This window comes from Nothobranchius furzeri, chromosome 16 (assembly GCF_043380555.1).
Source record: "Nothobranchius furzeri strain GRZ-AD chromosome 16, NfurGRZ-RIMD1, whole genome shotgun sequence".
NCBI classification, from domain to species: Eukaryota; Metazoa; Chordata; class Actinopteri; order Cyprinodontiformes; family Nothobranchiidae; genus Nothobranchius; species Nothobranchius furzeri.
The window spans coordinates 50,683,197-50,703,818 of NC_091756.1; the positions used below are offsets into that span (position 1 = coordinate 50,683,197).

Below are 20,622 nucleotides of genomic sequence, written 5' to 3' on the forward strand. Positions count from 1 at the left end.
AACTTGTTTACGGTGAGAATTGGACTCTGCCAAGGCTGCCCTTTATCAACGATTCTGTTCATAACTTTATTGGACCGGATTTCTATGCACAGCCAAGGTGTTGAGGGGATCTGTTTTGGGGGCATCACTGCAGACGCAGCACCAATCCTCCTATCAATCTCATGCTCCATCTTTCCCTCAATTGTGAACAAGACCCTGAGTTACTTAAACTCCTCCACTTGAGGCAGGACCTCATCCTTGACCTGGAGAAGGCATTCTACCCTTTTCTGACTCAAGACCATCATGGTCTCGGATTTAGAGGAGCTGATTCTCATCCCAGCTGCTTCAAACTCAGCTGTGAACCGCTCCAGCAAAAGCTGGAGATCACGGTTAGGTGAAGTCAGCAGGACCATATCATCTGCAAAAAGCAGAGCCCTGATCCACAGGCCACCAAAATGGATTGGAACACCTCAACACCTTGGCTGTGCCTAGAAATCCTGTCCATAAAAGTTATGAACAGAAGACCTACTGCCGGCAATGCAGACCAAGCTCTGACACCGGCCATGCAGGGACCTAACATCCCGTATTAAAAAATGCCCTCAGTTTTTCCTCCTTTTGCCGTAGCTCAGCTGGGTCTCTCAGACCATCACAACCATGTTTCAGTTCATCCTTTCAGGTGCTTCTCATGCACTAGCTGCCCATCCCGGTATAAATAAGTCTCAGTTCACTTGCTTGTTGGTCACTTCCTGTTGTCACCTGATCTCCTAGTGTGCCTGTGTGTTTATAATAAGATGTTTTGGGCAATCCTGCCTTCTTGTTTTCATCATGGTCTGACTCTTAGATTATTATTAATGTCATTCTGCACATTTGGGTCCTTGTTCTGTGTTACATGATACAAGGCTGAACTCTCAGAGTGAATACATTCTACTTTTCCTCTTGATATTGACATGGTTGTCTGACCCAGCAAACAACTATATCAGCATGTGTGTCCTCCAACATGGTGGACAAAGGGGTTGTTGTTATTTTATAGAAACACTTTGAGAACAGAACTATCAAAATGATTCTAAACATAATCAAAAGTATCATGAATGGACACAAAGATTGTGCCACATGCTGCCTTGGATTATTGTGTTTTTTTTAATCTAGAGAGGTCCTATATAAAAAACTTTCATTTTCTTCTTCTTTATTGCAATCTGTGTGATTAATCAAAGAGTTTGGAGACAACTGGCCACAGAGGCATGAGTATTTTCAGCATTCTGAACCGATAGCAATGGAACACACTTGCACCATCACAAACAACCATCAGTGCTCATGATGTAAAAACAACGATTCAACAAAATCACATGATTCCGGAACTCACATGATTCCGGAACTGTGCTGCTCTGGGTGGCTGCATGTTGGAGTAGCTCTGTCTATATGTAAGTTTTGCCTTTTCTTGGACATTTTTTCTTCTAGTTTCTCAAAAAAAACTGTATTTTTTCGGACATTTTACTTTTCTGTTTCTGGTGCTGTGAAGCTTGGAGGATTTTTACTGCAATTTTTCACTTTTTTTCACTTTTTGAGCATTTGTTATTATGCGTAACCATGGCAACAAGCTGGTTTACAATCAGGAGCAGCTGATTACCATTGGGAAGGTTGAAATAATACCTCAACTGAAGCCACAAATCCCAAATGAGCTAAAACCATTGACATATACATATGTGGACAATGGGTTTCCATAGACTCCAATAACACGTTTTTGAAGAGAAATGGGAGGTGGCTACCACCACCATTTTGACCGTGTCACAGGTTCCGTCTAGCCCAGACAATTCCACAAAAGGGAAGAGAGGTGGAGCTGAGGGTGGGGCTGTAAGGCTGGGATCAAATGACGACACCCGGTCAAACTAGCTACAAGCTAACCTGAAGCTAATCCAAAGCTAACGCGGAAGTGGGAGCTAAGCTAATGGAGGTAGCTACCTAGCTACAACCGGAGCTAACTCTGTGGAACACCAGTGGCCTGAAGCTGCCAGGGTATCGGCAGTGTAGTGTTGTGTGTTTCACTGAGACGTGGCTGCAGGACCATATCCCCGATTCCAGCGTCTCTCTGCCAGGATTACTGACTGTACGAGCAGACAGAGATCTGAAGAGGAGCAGGAAAAGAAAAGGAGGTGGAGTGGCAGTGATTGTCAACAACAGATGGTGCCATCCATGTCATGTTTCAGTGAGATGTCGTCTCTGCAGCCCAGATATTGAACTCTTGGCAGTAAATTGTTGCCCGTATTATTTGCCAAGAGAGTTCACCAGTGTTGTCTTGGCAACCGTTTATATTCCACCTTCAGCCATTGCTGAAAATGCATGTGATGCCATCAGTTCTGTTGTCGCTAAGCTACAAACCCAGCACCCCAATGCATTTGTGGCTATATCTGGTGATTTTAATCATGCCTCGCTCTCTGCTACACTTCCAACATTTCAACAGTTTGTCAGCTGCTCCACCAGAGAAAACAAGACATTGGATTTGTGTTATGCAAATGTAAATAATGCATACATGTCCAAAACAAGACCTCCTCTGGGACAATCAGATCACAATCTTGTTTTTCTCTGCTCAGAATACAAACCACTTGCTCAGAGGCAACCTGTGACAAGAAGAACTGTAAGAAAATGGTCACAGGATGCTGAAGAAGCCCTGCAGGGTTATTTTGAGACCACATATTGGATGACTCTCTGTCAAGGATATGAAGAGGACATCAATGCCATGACTGGATGTGTCATTGACTATATAAACTTCTGTGTGGACAATATCATACCCACCAGAACAGTGAGATGCTTTGCTAATGACAAACCCTGGATCACCAGTGAACTGAAGAATCTGCTAAATGAGAAAAAAGAGCCTTCAAGGAGGGAGACAGGGAATTATTGAGAAGTATACAGAAGCAACTGAAGATCAAGATCAGAGACAGCAAGGAGGCATACAAGAAGAAGCTGGAGAATAAATTACAGAGGAACAATATCAGAGATGTCTGGTCAGGGATGAAGAAGATCACAGGCTTCAAGCAGAGGAAGGATTGCACAGATGGCAGCCTGGACACAGCCAATGAACTGAACAAGTTATTCAATAGGTTCAGTTCAGGAACAAACCCAGTAATCCTCCTTGCCTGTCCCCAGCCAACCAGACATCTCATCCTCCTCTGATCCAACATTTTCCTGTCACACACCAGCTCTTTTGTCCTCTAAGCCAGTCATGGACTCTTCTGGTTCTATAAATCTGTCTTCAACCAAGTCAGGAGATGCTGCTTTCCCATTTACCTCCCCCCATCCACCTATCTGTCTCTAGAAGTCAGGTGAAGAGGCAGCTGAGAGACTGAACAGGAACAAGGCTGCAGGTCCAGATGGTGTCAGCCCCAGGGTACTGAAGGCCTGTGCAGAGCAGCTCTGTGGGATTCTGCAGCACCTCTTCAACCTCAGCCTGGCCCAGGAGAATGTTCTAGTCCTGTGGAAGACATCCTGCCTTGTTCCAGTTCCAAAGGAAACTCGCCCATCAGTCAGTGACGACTACAGACCGGTTGCCCTGACATCCCACATCATGAAGGTCCTGGAGAGACTCCTGTTGGTCCACCTGAATAAGCAAACTAGAACATATCAGGACACACTGCAGTTTGCTTATCGCAATAGAGTTGGAGTTGAAGATGCCATCATCCAGCTGCTTCAACCAATCCACTGTCATCTGGACAAAGCAGGCAGCACTGTCAGGGTCATGTTCTTTGATTTCTCCAGTGCATTTAACACAGTCCAGCCTGATTTACTTTGCCAGAAACTCCAGAAGACACAGGTGGGGGCCTCAACTATTGCCTGGATTAAAGGCTACCTGACAAGCAGACCACAGTTTGTGAGGCTGAAGAACTGCACATCAAACCAGATGATCAGTAACATTGGAGCAATGGTTTCTTAACACTTTCCACTTGCCCCCCCACTGTCTTTTTATCATCTGGTAGTTTCAGAGGTATATCAGTCATCAGGCTACAACAATAACCTGGGTTACACAGTATTTGATCATCATCATCATTCTCTGTTTTGTAGTTTGTTTCGTAATCATTCAAATATTTTGGTTTTCTTCTTTCTCTTTGTGGGTATCTGGGCATCTCTGGTGTTTCTTCTTCTGGTTGTACTGACTGACTACTACCCTCTTCCGGCTGGGTTGGTGACTGTTCACTCTCCCTTTCCTTTCTCTCTCTTCTCCTCTGAGGGTAATCTCTTTCTTCATCAGAAACCTCAGTCGGTTGTGGCTCTGGTTTTATTTCTCTTTTTCCAAACTTTATTAATCCATGTCTTCCTACTTTGCCTGTTTGAGGAAAATAGATTAGGAATGCAGGACTATTTTTTATCATGTCTTATGAAAACTCCTTCCTCTCCTCTGGTATCAAGCTTACTTCCACCCTGTTTGTACACATAACATGGTGTGCCAATTTTATGCATTTGTGATAGATTAGGTCTTCTGCCTCTCCACATTTGGTAAGGTGTGGCTTTAAAGCGCTTGTTGAAACATCTGTTTCTATTAATGGCTGCTTCTTGTACAGCGTAAGTCCACAGGGTCTTAGGTAGGTTACTCTCTATCAACATACATCTCGCCATGTCGAATAATGTACGCCAATTGCGTTCTGCTGTTCCATTCTGGTGCGGAAAATAAGGTGCTGATGTTTCATGTCTTATACCTCTTTCTTTGAGTAATCTTTCATATTCTTGTCCTGTAAACTCTGTTCCGTTGTCTGAATGCTCACAATTTATTTGTCCATAAGATGCTGTGTCAGCTAGGAACTTTTCTGTTGCTTGTAGTGTGTTTTTTTTCCTCTTTAGGAAATACATAAAAACTGCACCTGTATAGTCGTCCGTAAATGATAATGCATACTTTTATCCCTCTCTACTTTCTGGGCCTATCGGTCCAGCTAGATCTGTGTGTACAAACTCAAACACTGATTCTGCTTTTGTATCTGGCTCTCTGTTTCTGGTTTGTACAAATTTACCTTTTATGCACACTTCAGACTTTTTCTGGTTCATCACTTATTTTTATCCCTTCTACTATGTTCTGTAAGTTCTTTATGTCCTTAAAATGACAATGTCCCATTATTTTATGCCACGTATTTATATCATACGAACTGCTGCAAATGTCATTGGCATAGTTACTCACGGTTTGAAGATAAAACTGTCTGTTGTGTTCTTTGATGGGCAATCTTGTGCCGTCTGGATGTCGTAGTTCATTTCCACCTCGTCTGAAGATAACAGTCGCTCCACAGGTGGTTGCTGCTCTCACTGAGAAGATGTCCTGGGGGTACGAAGGTACATATAAGGCTCTCCTGAGCACAGCCTTGTGGTGTTTTCCGTTCCTGTCGACCAAGGTCACCACAGCTTCTCCTCTTCGTTCGGCCACCCTTTTGCATTGTGTTCCGTCAGCCAACTCGATGTGGTGTGACGCAGCTCTGAAGTCCTCATCGAATTTCTGGAATCTCCTCAGATCGGTGACGATGTGTGAAGTCGCTCCGGTGTTTCCACCATCAGGCTCCCAGTTCTGGCTCCACGTGTCGTTCCATCTGATGCTCGTGCTCGGAATCTGTATTCCTTTTCCTCGTCCTTCTTCTCAGCTTGCCTTACGCCATCTGGTTTGTTCTTCTTTCTGCACACGTCGGTTTGGTGGGTAGAAGTTCTGCAGAAGCTACACCATTTGTTTTGTCTGCAGGTCCTGGCTCTGTGGCCAGCTCGACCACACTTAAAACAGTTCATATTACCACCTGCGGTGCTTTATTCACGCATGTCCGTTCGTGTACAACACTCTCTGGGTTGCATGCGGGTCCTCATCACGTTGTCCTCAGTTGTTGTTACTCTCAGTTTCTCGGTCTTATCATAGCTCCATAGCTTACATTTAAACATTGTAAAAGTCATGTCTTCATCACTCTGCGTGGTATGAATGATAAAAGGTTTAAAAGAGTCAGGCAAGCCTTTTAGGACCATTGCAAAAAGCAAACCATCACTCAATGTTTCTCAAGCGTTTCTCAATGCTGTAATGGCTGCCTCCGCTCGCAACACATAGTCCATCACGCTCCCACCTCTTCATTGTTGTGGAGATGTGAGTTCAGTGTACAGGCTGATAATTCTGGGGTTTCTCCTGCTAGCGTAATGTTCTCTTAGGATACCCAGCGCTTTACGTCCGTCATCAGCTGCCTCTCGCATTACTAGCGACAAACTTTTATCATCAAGGAACTGAATGAGTTCTGCATACGCTTCCGCGTTCTTCGACTCATCTTCTTCATCCTCTTCCCCATCGTCCTTAGGTTTCAATATAACGTCTTTTAATCCTTGTAATCTCAAATGTCCGAGAAACTTAGTCTCCCAAAGTTCATACTTTTCCTCGTTTCTGTCGAAAAGTAGTCTCGACCAGCGGGTACTCGCGTCCGCTGTCCCCCGACTCATGTTGTCCAACACACGTCACAGCTTTGCTGGACTCACCAGACTTGCTGTTGGTCGGTTCCATTTACTTCTCACTCAAAGTCCTCAGGTGCCTTGATTAGGCCGATCCTCTGTGTTGCATCTCCCATACAAACGTCGTTCACTCTGTCTCCTTGTGGCACAGTGACACGCCCTGGCACGCTCTGGCTGCGGTCTGGGACACCCTGGGCGTGCTCTGGGCCCATAACCTGTTGAGCAGAGCTGGTGGAGCTGGTAAACGACGCTCTCAGGTTGGGGCTAAAAGCAATCACTTAATCCTGGTTCTCTCTGGTAAAGTAAAAGAACTTGATAGACAACAACTGGTTGCTGGTTCGTTGGCTCGCTCATCAACGCACGACCACACAACTCGGACAAATGCTGCTAACTGACGAACGCTGTGGGTCGGCGCGGCTGCCATTTTTCATTATAAAACACTCAGGTCAAAGTTTGCTACATCACATGCTGATTGGCTCATTCATTTAGATGTCATTTCCTGTCTTTTCTGCCTTTCCAAATAAAAGAATTCATATATACAAATCAACATTTCATCAGAGCATAAAACTTAACAGGAGGAGAGAAAAAAACGGAGATCCAGAGGGTTGAGGAGTTTCGGGGTGTTCTGGAGAGAGAATGGATTTTAGTCTTTGGATAATGATGCAGAGGATAATCAAAAGGGCAGAGGAGGCTTACGGTCTTCCGGAAGTTGAGAAGCCAAGGAGGGAGGCAGGTCAGATCTGGCTGAGCGGGAGATCGAAAGACAGGGCACAGGGAATTGGCTGCAGGTGTGTCCAGGTAAGCAGGTGGGCAGTGGAGAGCTGGTGGTCAGAGGTGAATGACATGGCTGAAGGCTTGAGTGAATCCAATGTTATTGAAGTGTGATGTTCTTTGCAGGTGAGGGAAATCTGGATGGGTCAGGAGAACAGATCAGATAAGCGTGGAGTCAGGATGCAAAAAGACAAAAATATATTCTGAGACGACAAGAGCTAGGACTGGTAGCGGCTAGAACTACCCAAGACTGAATATCATCCTGCACTGGTGAGTTGTTACGCCGCTCCTTAAATCCCCTGACCACTGATGGGCTGAACAGCAACAGCTATGCTCTCCGGGACATGCCCACCTGCAGACAGCACTCAGAGGAAAACAAAACCAGTTTAGCTCAGCACAAACCATGACAATCACCTGTAAACTCTTCTGCTGTTCCTGCTGTTAAGTAGCAATAGCATCAGTCACATACCGTTCAAGGGGAGAACTGATGCAGCAGCGGTTAAAGAGGAAGTACACTGATAAAACGTTTTTAAATGTTCTTTTTGGTTTATGATCACTCCCTGAGTTTAACATACAGGCTGAACGTGAAAATAGTCTTCTACCCCTATTTCCTGCATTAGCAGTTAAAAACAGACAGAAACGCTAGGATTAGAAAAGACAGATCTATGTGTAATCATGGACTCACCCATTTTGTTTCATGACTGGAAAGGCTGTTGTTGATTTAGCATCCAGGAGAAAGCAGAGCATGTCTCGGCTAGTAGAAGCTAATACGGCTCATGCATGTATTTTTTAAAATAAGCCTGATTGGTTGGTGTTGCCCTGGCCACTTTGTGCTCAGACCTTACCTTGAAATAAAATCAGCAATCACCATCCATTTCTAACCGTTACATTCTGACACACACACACACACACACACACACACACACACACACACACACACACACACACACACACACACACACACACACACACACACACACACACACACACACACACACACCCACACCCACACCCACCCACACACACACACACACACACGCACGCACGCACGCACACACAATCACAGACTCCAGTTAACTGTAGTTACCATTTGAGAAGAAAAAGCTAAATTAGACAGAAATACCCACAGACAGACAGGCAGACCATGAAACCCAGGAAGGAGACCAGCTTGATCAGAGACCACCTGTCCCTGTCTTGTTCTGTTTCCAGTGTTACCAGATTTTATCTCATCACTTTTCTGGCTTTGTGATTCCATCTTTTGATCCTGCCTGAGTGTCTGGTCTCTGATGGTTGTGCTGCTTCTCCAACAAGTCGCAGCATTCAGGATGGCACTCGCGACCAGACTGGTAGAAGATCAGTCAGCAGATTGATGCCTGGAAGCATGCACAGGTCAACATCAATGTTTGAAACCAGCAGCAGCTCATTTTTCGTCTCTTACATCTGATGATCCTCCAGTCCGGTGAATCAGATCAGATTTATTGATTTACAGTCTGTTGTCCAAGTGCACACTGAGGTATTTATAGCTGTTGTAATGTATCAGTGGTTAAATTTTCACCAACAAATTGACCAGAAATTAAGTTTCTTTTGCAGACACAAAAACACCATCTGTCTGGCCCACAACAAAGAACTCTGCTCCAGTCCTGAGAAATAACATTCTCAGTCAAGGCCTCTTGCAGCCGAAATCACTGCATCCTCACGCCGAATGAAGTGCACCCACCTCAAAGTTCCTAAGTGACTTTACAAATTATAGGTTGAAATAATCAAATGTGTTGATTTAACAAGTTAATATGTATACTCATACATATTATAATACGGTTATTATTAATGTTTAACATCCATTTCACATAAGTGCTTAAACACTCTCCTTCACACAAAGAGTTAACCATCTTTGTATCTGAAGGAAGGAGTGACTTCTGAGGTATTTTTGGTAATGCCCTCAAACTTGTCAAATTCAACTTTGCCAAATTAATCAACAACGTGATATGATAAAACTGGAATTACTTCCTGAATAATTCAGTTTCTAGCTGACTTCCGATTTGGCCAAATCAGTGGAAAAAGCATTTTGAAACCATCAAGTCAAAGCCTCTCTGCAACGCTGCGAGGGATTACAGACACAACGGCTCTTTGAAGAGCCACTCAACACCTCAGATAGACATCTAACCTGCAGGTCCTGGTTGCATCTCATGGCCGGTGAAAGCTGAATTCAAGGGGAGCTACGACTCTTTGGGTTCTTGTGGTCTCGTGTTCCGATGACACCATTCGGGCTGCCCTTCCTCCGGGCCGCCGGGAGCAACACATACAAAGGTACCTCTGCACACTGGCATCGGATGGTGTTTTGTTTAGCTTATACAAACATATAGCCAAATCGATTTTACAACCCACTCCACAAACTCTCTCAGACATGTAAGAAAGGTTTTGCTAAAACATTTAGCTTCCAGTCCATCATTCCACGCATCACATTGAATCACTGCATGTCTATCCCATTTTACTACATACATTCCATTCCAGCACTTGTCTTGTATAATCATTAGTTTAGGGAAATAGAAATAAATTAATGTTTATCAACTAAACTTGACTCTAACTGAATTCATATGAAGTGTGTTTATGGTCCCTGAATAAGTAAAGTTACTATAATCTTCTGATTAAACATTTAAAGATCAATCAGATTGATATTTCATATTTATATGGAATTATCACATCTTATTGATCATTTGTTACACGTGTAGCCACTCAACGCGACACTGCCCACCACCTCCTCACTCGGGACCTTTATGAGTCAGTGTGTGTGTTTCCTCTTCCTACAGTTGATCACAATCTCCTTAGCCTTTTTACATTTTACAATAAGGAGGAGATGGTTCCTGCTGATCAGTCCACAAAGTCCACCCATCCATGATACTCCTTCTACACACCTCTGCACAATCACTGGAGTATTTCTCCAGGTGATGTGAATCCAAGGTGTTCAGGGCGAGGAGGAATGGTAACAGGAACATCCCCTGAGGTGCCCAAAATCAGAGAGGGTGCACTGTAGCAGGCATTTTCAGTTTACAGCTGTAACATGGTGACCATTGGTTCCTGTTAACGGTGACAGCTGTGTTTCCATGGTAACCTCTGGACCTGCTATGTTTATCCTTCTAGTCTGAAATATTGCATCAAAAATGTTGTGGAAAACTGGAGGAGGCAGCTTAAACAAAGAGGGTGGAGGGATGGAAAAAAGTGAAAAATAATGAAAGTGAATGGGATCAGGGAACAAAGATGGATAAAACTAAATGTCTGAACATTGGGCTGAAACACCTTAAATGAAACAGATAACAGCTGCGGAATATGTGTGTGTGTGTGTGTGTGTGCGTGTGTGTGTGTGTGTGTGTGTGTGCGTGTGTGTGTGTGTGTGTGTGTGTGTTTAAACACATTGATGTGCACACACACACAGTTAATCTCCATTCAAAAGCTGATGAATCACCCTTTTATATCCCAACTGAAAATGGATGAGAGAGGGAAGGAAAAGAGAGATAGATGAATTTTCTTCATACATCACAAAGACTACAAAGTGAATCATCCGGGACCAGAGACTAACTGGAGTCCCGCCACATCTGGCCCAGCTCCACTTTGATTGCCATCCCTAAATTGGAGTGGAGGAGACTATTATGTTTCTTTTCTCAGATCATCTGGATGGTGAAAATCTTGCTTTTGACCTCTTCAGCAGATTCTTCACCATCAGGCTGGCTCTGAATGAGAAAACTAATTATGATGCAGGTGGAGACCCCCTTTCTGCCCTGGACTGTGAATGATCTGACTGGTAGACCACAGTATGTGTCTGAGCTATCAGCGGTACGGGAACTCCCCAGAGAACTGTCATGCAGGTAAAAGCTATCAGTGGCCAGTGCATGAGCCTCAGTGATAATTTTCCTGCAAAGTGTACATATATGACTGCTTCAACACACCTGATTCAAGTGGTCAAATTACCTGAATCAGGCGCGGTGCAGGAGAAAACGTCCAACAGATGTAGGCCAGTGATCCTCGAGGACAGGACTTGCAGACTCCTGGGTTACCACAAAGATACTCAGATGAACAGTATGACAGCCTGCACACACACACACACACGCGCGCACGCGCACGCACGCACGCACGCACACACACACACACACACACACACACACACACTTAGTTAATAGAACCTACTATTTCTTATCAAGTGCTGCAGCTGAGCAGTTTTGCACGTCTGGATGAAAATAAATTGAATTTATTGTGATTCCGACTCATCATAATGATGTGTGTGTGCGTGTGTGCATGTGTGTGTGTGTTGACTGAAACATTCTTTCTGGTGGATTAAAACATTACAGAACCTGCAGCATCTAATGCTAATGTGTATGTTATTTCTGTGCACTTATTCTCTGCTGACCGAGTTGCTTCTCAGACATGTTCAGTCAATAAAGTTACAGGTCGGTTGGCAGCACTGTTTCTTCAGAGGTTCAACACCCTGTTGTAGCCTTCCTGTGTGGAGTATGCATGTTCTAACGGTACTTAGGTTTCCTCCTGCAGACCAAAAGCATGCATGTCAGGTTGGTGACTCTAAATCAGTGGTCCGCAAATGGCGGCTCGCAGGCTGGACGTGGCCCGCGAGCCCTCTCTTTGTGGCCCCCAAACCCTGCGCGCATCCCCCACCCCCACCCCCGACGGCCGACCGGGACGTGTAGGATAGAGCTGAGGAAAATAATCAAATAATTAATGCATCAGATGTGGGCGTAAACAATTCTGCATCATAGAAGAGTAATCAGTTACAGTGGAATGGGGTTTTGTTATTTTAACGGCAGCACCAGCGCAGCATCCAAATCTGTCAGAGCGGTGTTCTCCACATTTACCGGGTAGGAAACTTTGATCTGCCTTTATGTGGTACTGCAGGGCTGAGCGCTGGAGTTGTAACCTGAGACCGAACCCGAATCGAATCAGCAGGACCAGTTCTGTTGGATTTGGGCCGTAAATTATGTTAACTGAGCGGGTTGTCACGCTGCGCGCTCTGCCCGCTCGATCAGCGACCGAGACAGAGAGAGAGAGAGAGAGAGAGAGAGAGAGAGAGAGAGAGAGGAGGACGCTCCTCCAAACACGCGTTATTATTTTCATAATTTAATTATTGTTTCTCCTGGAAGAGCTCAGTCAGACCGAGTGCTGAGATGTCGGGAGGTCCGGTCTTGGGGAGGGAGCGGGGTCAGTGATGGCGGCTGCAGCGTGATCATCTGTCTCTTTTATGTAGGGACACAGAGAAGTTAAAAGGAGAGAGAAATAGAAGATAGAAGTTCTTGTTCCACTTTATTCTTTCGTTTCATGATGATAAACTGATGTTAAATTCAGCTTAAAGAGAAACTGGGAGGAAGCTTTGGTTCATTTTAGGTTACAGGAGATCTTGTTTCCTGTCTGCTCCTCCAGAGACAGCATGGACATGAGGGTCACATGGTGAGGGTCCCACAGGAGAGGTTAGTGCAGTCACACAGCCGAGCTGGAGGGGGACAGGTGTTGTCCTTCTTCATATTGCAAGCTTGTGTGTTATGTGCATTACAGCCAGCGATCCAAACAGCAGCACCCCATCCCCATCCTGGAAGAAATGAAGATGAGTAAATGAAGGAGCTCAGTCCTGCAACACCATACTTCTGTCAGAGTTGACAGAACTTCCTGTAATACTCAGATGTTTGGAAAGAAGACCAAAATAAAAGGAACTGTTGCAGGTCTGATTCAGAACCAGTGAGAAGGAAACTCAGGTTTTATATAGTTTTTGGTGTTTCTAGTCAGCTGAAGCCATGCCCACTTCACCTGCTACCACTCACACTCTGTTGCACAGAGTTTATACCTGTGATGTGCCTTTCCAGTCATGTATTCATGTTATCTTGTTCCATTTTTACTTTTTAGCTCATAAGCTGAGAAGCATTTTCACCACAGATTTATTTGAAATGTCCTGATTTAGTTGCAAACAAAAGAAACTAAATAAATCAGCAAGATTTACCAACTTTAATTTTTGCCTGTAAAGGCTGAATTGTTAGAAAGAAAGTAAATTTACATCTCATCACATTGGTTTGAAGAACAGATGGTGGCAGAGAAGTTAAGTTCCTGCACTGTAATCAGAGGGTTGCAGGTTCACACCCTGCTAAGTCTGTTGTGTCCTTGGGCAAGACACTTCACTCTCCTTGGCTGGCCTGCTGGTGGTAGTCAGAGGGACCGGTGGCACCTGTGCACAGCAGCCTTGCCTCTGTCATCATGCTTCAGGGCAGCTAAACTCCCTACCATTGTGTGAATGTGTGTGTTAACTGATGAATAACACACTGTGGTAGGTATGTAAGAAAATATTTATATGGCAATATATCATGATATTTTGCCCTGCAATATTACATCGATATTCAAAAGCCGTGTATCCAATTTTTGGGAGAATTTACATGCAAACGTTTGTGTATTTTCTTTTATTTTGGTGCAATTCAAACACCAGCCGCTAGTTGGCAGCAGTGTGCAATGAGTGAAATGTTAATCCCTCTATTATGGTTCAGATTCCTCATGTTAAACATGTTACTTATAAGTTTGAACAGTTTATTGAATATTTCTACAATGAACTGAGAAAAAAAATCACTAAGGTCTGACTGAATGTATCGTAAATATTGTGATGCGTATCGTATTGCAAGAATTTCACCAATACACATCCCTACACTGTAGCGTAAAGTGCTTTGGAGTCCTCTGACTGAAGTGCTATACAAATGCAGGTCCGTTCTTTTTATCATTAAATCACACAATGAAAAGTTGAACTAAAAGCAAACATATTTCAGAAGCTTCTGTACAAAAGCAAAAACCATGTGCAGAAAAATACCGTCAACCCTAAAGCCTGCTTCCTGGATGGATGTTTGCAGAAGTTAACCTAGGCAGACGTCTGCCACGGTTAACTTCAAGAGAGAAAACCATATCAACCTTAAACCAGCTTCAGAAACAATCACAAACAAGGAAGGACACTAAACGGTTAAAGAGCTTCAGTCATAACTGCAGATGCTGCAGAGCCACAAATGGTGCCTGCTGTGTGTGTTGCATTTAAATGTAACACTGATTAAATATGTCAACAGAGAAAAAGGAGGAGAAAATGATCCATCATTCACCATGAAATGAAGACTCGCATAACAACCACCTCCTTTTTTAAACCTCGCCTACCCTCAAAACTTTCAGTTGGTCACTAATGACAAATATGACAATAAATGACTCTTGACTCTTGACTCTCTTGACTCTTGAATAAAGGATTCACACCTAAGTAGCAGGTGTTCAAGAGATAAAGTAGTGAACAATTACATTTCAGCAGAATTCACGTTTTGAAGAGGGAAAATCTAGACTAAACAGACAAACTCAAATTAAAGGTTAATGTGATGGGTTCAGCAAGAAGCTGATTTGCGGTCTGTTCGGTCATGTCCTTGAGGGCCCCTACCCTGCATATTTTTAGACGTTTCTCTCCCCTGGCACGTCTGCTTGAGCTTGACATCTTGCTAAAGAGAAAATTCTAACGATGAATGGCCAAACAACAAAAATATGCAGGGTATTGGCTCCAGAGGATCAGGGCCAGATACCAATGGTTAAATCCTGCATATGTTTATGAACTCATGAAAGGACCAATGAATAGAAAGTTCTGCATGGCCATAAAAGAGCAGCAAAATCTAACAACAACATTTTACAAAACTGGGTCACACACGGAGCAGGTGGCATTAAAACTGGGAAAAATAATCAAAAATACAATTGAATCCAAGAGGAGCATGAATGGAGGGCCTGACTGTGGGATGAATGGAGTGGGGGCTATTTATACAGAGAGGAGAGATTACCAAATGACAAACAGATGCGCTGACATCAGTTGAGACTGAGTTACTGAGAATAAAACACCAGGACATCATGGAGAGAAGTGATTCAAACCCAAAATTATAGATATCAAATAATGGTGAAAACAAATATGGTGGTATTGACTGGTAAATGATGTGTATTTGTTTACTGTTAACCACATCTGGAAGTGAAAAACATAAAAATAGTACAGTATTAAAGCAAGCTGATGAAATCTCAGGTTTCAGGAGGAGCAATTTGGTTTTTGTCCTGGCTGTGGAGTATGGGGTACCAGGCCCTCTGATCCGGGCTGTTAAGCCCCATTCCCACCTGTACCGGGTCGGCCCGGGCCGGGTAGCCCCAGTCGGCCCCAGCCTGGCCCGGGTGATTCCACACATCCTTGCCTTAAGCCCATGTGGGCTGATTCTACCCACCAATCAGAGGCTTGCTCTAATGGAAGGTGTGAATGGGCTGATTCTACCCACCAATCAGAGGCTTGCTCTAATGGAAGGTGTGAATTTACTGTCAGCAGTGGGCGTGTTGGCCCTGGTCGGCCTGAAGCAGTACCCCTCGGGAAGAGGGCCGAGAATGAGCCTTGGTTGGCCCGGGAAAATTCCAGGCCACCCAGATATGTAAACAACCTACGCTACCCGGCCCGGGCCGACCCGGTACAGATGGGAATGGCCCATTAGGTCCCTGTATGACTGTGTCAGACCTTGGTCCGCATTACCGGCTGTAAGTTGGGCTAGATTCCGATGAGAGTTGGACTTCGCCAAGGTTTCCCTTTGTCACCAATTTGGTTCATAATTTTTATGGACAGGATTTCTAGGCACAGCCAAGGTGTTGAGGGGATCTGTTTTGGTGGCCTAAGGATTGGGTCTCTGTTTTTGCAGATGATGTGGTATTGTTGGCTTCATCATAACGTGATCTCCAGCTTTCGCTGGAGTAGTTCACATCCGAGTGTGAAGCAGCTGGGATGAGAATCAGCTCCTCTAAATCAGAGACCATGGTCTTGAGTTTGAAAAGGTTAGAATGTCTTCTCTAGGTCAGGGATGAGGTCTTGTCTCAAGTGGAAGAGGTTAAGTATCTCGGGGTCTTGTTCATGAGTGAGGAAAAGATGGAGCACAAGATTAATAGGTGGATTGGTGCTGTGTTTGCAGTGAAGCGGGCATTGTACCGATCTGTCGTGGTAAAGAGAGAGCTAAACCAGAAGGCAAAGTGCTCTATTTACTGGTCAATCTGTGTTCCTACCCTCACCTATGGTCACGAGCTTTGGTTAGTGACTGAAAGAATTAGATCACGGATACGAGTGACTGAAATGAGTTTTCTCTGCAGAGTGACTAGGCTCTCCCTTAGAGATAGGGTGTGAAGGCTCAGAGTAGAACCGTTGCTCCTCCACATCGAGAGCAGCCAGATGAGGTGGCTCGGGCACGTCCAACTGGGAGGAGAACTAAAGGGAGACCTAGGACACGCTGGAGAGACTATGTCTCACGGCTAGCCAGGGAACGCCTTAGGATTCCTTGGAGGAACTGGCCCAAGTAACTGGGGAGAGGGAAGTCTAAGCCTCTCTGCTTAGGCTGCTGCCCCCGTGACCCTGACCCCCGATAAGTTGCTGAAAATGGATGGATGGATAGATAGATAGATAGATAGATAGATGATAGATAGATAGATAGATAGATAGATAGATAGATAGATAGATAGATAGATAGATAGATAGATAGATAGATAGATAGATAGATAGATAGATAGATAGATAGATAGATAGATAGATAGACAGATGATAGATAGATAGATAGATAGATAGATAGATAGATAGATAGATAGATAGATAGATAGATAGATAGATAGATAGATAGATAGATAGATAGATAGATAGATAGATAGATAGATAGACAGATGATAGATAGATAGATATATATGTAAAACAACAGATTTTTTCAGACACCAAAATCACAATTCTATGTTTCTTTGAAAGTTTATTGTAAAACAAATACACTCAACAAAATTGTAAATGCAACACCTTTGTTTCTGCTCCGATTTTTCATGAGATGGACTTAAAGATCTAAAATTCCTTCCAGATACACAATATTACCATTTTTCTTAAACATTGTTCACAAATCAGTCTAAATGTGTGATAGTGAGCACTTCTGCTTTGCTGAGATAATCCATCCCACCTCACAGGTGTGCCACATCATGATGCTGATCCGACATCATGAGTAGTGCACAGGTGTACCTTATACTGCCCACAATAAAAGGCCACCCTGGAATGTGCAGTTTTGTCTCACAGCAAAATGTCACAGGTGCCACAAGCATTGAGGGAGTGTGCAATTGGCATGCTGACAGCATGAATGTCAACCAGATCTGTTGCCCATGCATTGAATGTTCATTTCTCCACCATAAGCTGTCTCCAAAGGCATTTCAGAGAATATGGCAGTACATCCAACTGGCCTCACAACCGCAGACGATGTGTAACCACACCAGCCCAGGACCTCCACATCCATCAGGTTCACCTCCACGATCGTCTGAGACCAGCCACTCAGACAGCTGCTGAAACAATTGGTTTGCATAACCAAACAATTTCTGCACAAACTGTCAGAAACCATCTCAGGGAAGATCAACTGCATGCTCTTCGTCCTCATCGGGGTCTTGACTTGACTCCAGCTTGTCGCCGTAACAGACTTGAGTGGGCAAATGCTCACATTCGATGGCGTCTGGCACGTTGGAGAGGTGTTCCCTTCACGGATGAATCTCGGTTTACATTGTTCAGGGCAGATGGCAGACAGCGTGTGTGGCGTTGTGTGGGTGAGCGCTTTGCTGATGTCAATGTTGTGGATCGAGTGGCCCATGGTGGTGGTAGGGTTATGGTATGGGCACGCATCTGTTATGGACGAAGAACACAGGTGCATTTTACTGATGGCATTTTGAATGCACAGAGATACTGTGATGAGATCCTGAGGCCCATTGTTGTGCCGTACATCCATGAACATCACCTCATGTTTCAGCAAGATAATGCACGGCCCCATGTTGCAAGGATCTGTACACAATTCTTGGAAGCTGAAAATGTCCCAGTTCTTGCATGGCCAGCATACTCACCGGACATGTCACCCGTTGAGCATATTTGGGATGTGCTTGACCGGCGTATACAACAGCATGTACCAGTTCTCACTAATGTCCAACAACTTCGCACAGCCATTGAAGAGGAGTGGACCAATATTCCACAGGCCACAATTGACAATCTGATAAACTCTATGTGAAGATGTGTTGCACTGCATGAGGCAAATGGTGGTCACACCAGATACTGACCGATTCTGAGTCCCCAAACCCCCAATAAAGCAAAAAACTGCACATTCCAGGTTGGCCTTTATTGTGGGCAGTTTAAGGTACACCTGTGTACTACTCATGATGTCAGATCAGCATCTTGATGTGGCACACCTGTGAGGTGGGATGGATTATCTCAGCAAAGCAGAAGTGCTCACTATCACAGATTTAGACTGATTTGTGAATAATGTTTGAGAGAAATGGTAATATTGTGTATATGGAATGAATTTTAGGTCTTTAAGTCCATCTCTTAAAAAATCGGAGCAGAAACAAAGGTGTTGCGTTTATATTTTTGTTGAGTGTATGTCTGATATTTTAACTTTGATTGAATAGTCAGTTTGTGAAATTGTGTTTTTATTCAATTATTTTTTTGCAGGCGCAACATTATGGGATGCGGAGATGGTTCCCAGGTCAAAACATGACAAGGTTTGTTCTTCTGTCCAACCTTGTCAGCCAATAATCAGCCATAAGAGGAGGCCAGCTGCACCCATGCAGGTACAGATAAGTCAGTTTTTTTTTATTTAAAGAGACAACGGTTGTTTTTACCATTAATCTCTGGGTGTTGTTGAAAATAAATTAAATGATGCCCAGTTGTTGAAAAATATTGGCGGTTTTGTTACATACAACCATAAAAATCAGGTCTAAAACACATGGGAGTGGATCTAAGTTTCTGGGCAACGCCATGTTAGATGCCTTGTTTCCTGCTACAGGAGCCCATGAGGACAAAATGCATTTACTGATTTGTAACAAAGGGTTACAAAACTTTCACCATTCATGAACACTGTTTTACACATTTACCTCTTCACTCATTGCCAGTGATGAAAGTGAGTCTGCCTGCTATTTTGCTAGAGGTTGAACTCCCAGGGTTTTTTGACCCTAATTGTCACGTTCTGAGGATGTTTAGGACCCAAATATGCAGATACCCAGATGACAAGAGGCAGAAGTAGATTCAAAGTAAAAATCCTTTTATTTGGAGGATAAAGAACAAAAAGTAATCCTAGGCAGTGAGCCAAAGTCCAATAAGTCCTGGGGAACAGGACCACCCAAATCTTTTTTTTTTTAGAGCACAAAAACCTGGAGACAAAGCTCAACCAAGAGCACGAAGACCTGAAGGCAAAAGCTCACAACAGAGCACGAGCAACGCTGACAACATACAACAATGAACCGACACCAGACACAGACAAGACAGAGCTTAAATACACAGGGAGAAGTGATTAGGGAAAATGGCGGCAGGTGTGTGGAGTGAGAGCTGGAGGGAAGACAGGTGAACCTAATAATCAAAATGGGCAAACAGAAACAGAGGAGGGCAAACTAAACCTAAAGGCTGCGGGAAGAATTAACACACACACACACACCATCACACCCTCACACAGAAACAAATGCACTAATCTAAACAGGAATGGGGAATGGACAAGCACACACACACATTGAACTGGGGAATGGACACACACACACACAATGAACTGGGGAATGGACACACACCCACACACAGTTGGGGACAAAGAGGCTGGAGCTGCAACTTGTGGCACAGAGGATAACTAAATGAACACTGGACCTGAGGGGATGATAAAAAGGTCTACAAACAGAAAACACCATATAGAGACGCAGACATGACACATGAGGGCGCTAGAGGACACAAAAGGAGCACCTAGAGAACAAATGGACAAAAGGAGACACATGAGATGAGACGCCGACACAGACCATGACACTAATGGCTTTCCGTCAATGTTTTAGGTATGTACTGCCCCCTATCGCCAGGGGAAATACACACCGTCGTTTTAAGTTGATTTAGTCAAATATCTGACAACATATTCAGTGTGTCTGTAATGGACAAAAGTTTTAGTCACAGTGAAATAAATAATCCAGAACAGAGTCTCATCAGTTAAAACGGGGACAGGCTTATCTGTCTATCTGTCCAACTGTTATTCAATACCTCTTTGTCTATGAGAGGATGATGGAGGACAGGGGAAGATACATTAATATTTACGTTTGTAAAGTGTTTTAAAGTAAATGAACAATTCTGTTACAGAAGTGTGTATTTGGACCCATCAGTCGCTCTCAGCTCTGCATTGACCAATGGTCCATCTTTCCTCTTCAGGTACGTCTTTCACTTTCTATAACCTTTTTAAAAAATTGAACTACTTAAATCTGTGTTTACTTTTTCCAGATGATAAAAGAAGTCTGTCCCTCTTTTCTGTCTTCACGATGTTCTACTAAATTCAGCCTGCTGACTGGCATCAGACACAGTGAGACCTCTTCTTCCTCTGTCTCTCAGTTTCTCAGATATCAACA

General features: G+C 43.9%; 1 protein-coding gene across 2 annotated transcripts in view; it reads left to right on the forward strand.

Annotated features, from left to right (window-relative positions):
• Positions 1–20,622, forward strand: part of tcerg1l (transcription elongation regulator 1 like) — a 39,080-nt gene that overhangs the window by 12,025 nt on the left and 6,433 nt on the right. The window contains exons 2-5 of one of the 2 annotated variants that reach the window (XM_015962470.3): positions 9,362–9,498; positions 18,707–18,825; positions 20,360–20,428; positions 20,498–20,576. In XM_015962470.3, coding sequence (XP_015817956.3) covers positions 9,444–9,498; positions 18,707–18,825; positions 20,360–20,428; positions 20,498–20,576 — 322 coding nt within the window. In that variant the 5' untranslated portion in view covers positions 9,362–9,443. The remainder of the gene's footprint in view (positions 1–9,361; positions 9,499–18,706; positions 18,826–20,359; positions 20,429–20,497; positions 20,577–20,622) is intronic. The other variant, XM_015962469.3, reaches the window with a different exon arrangement.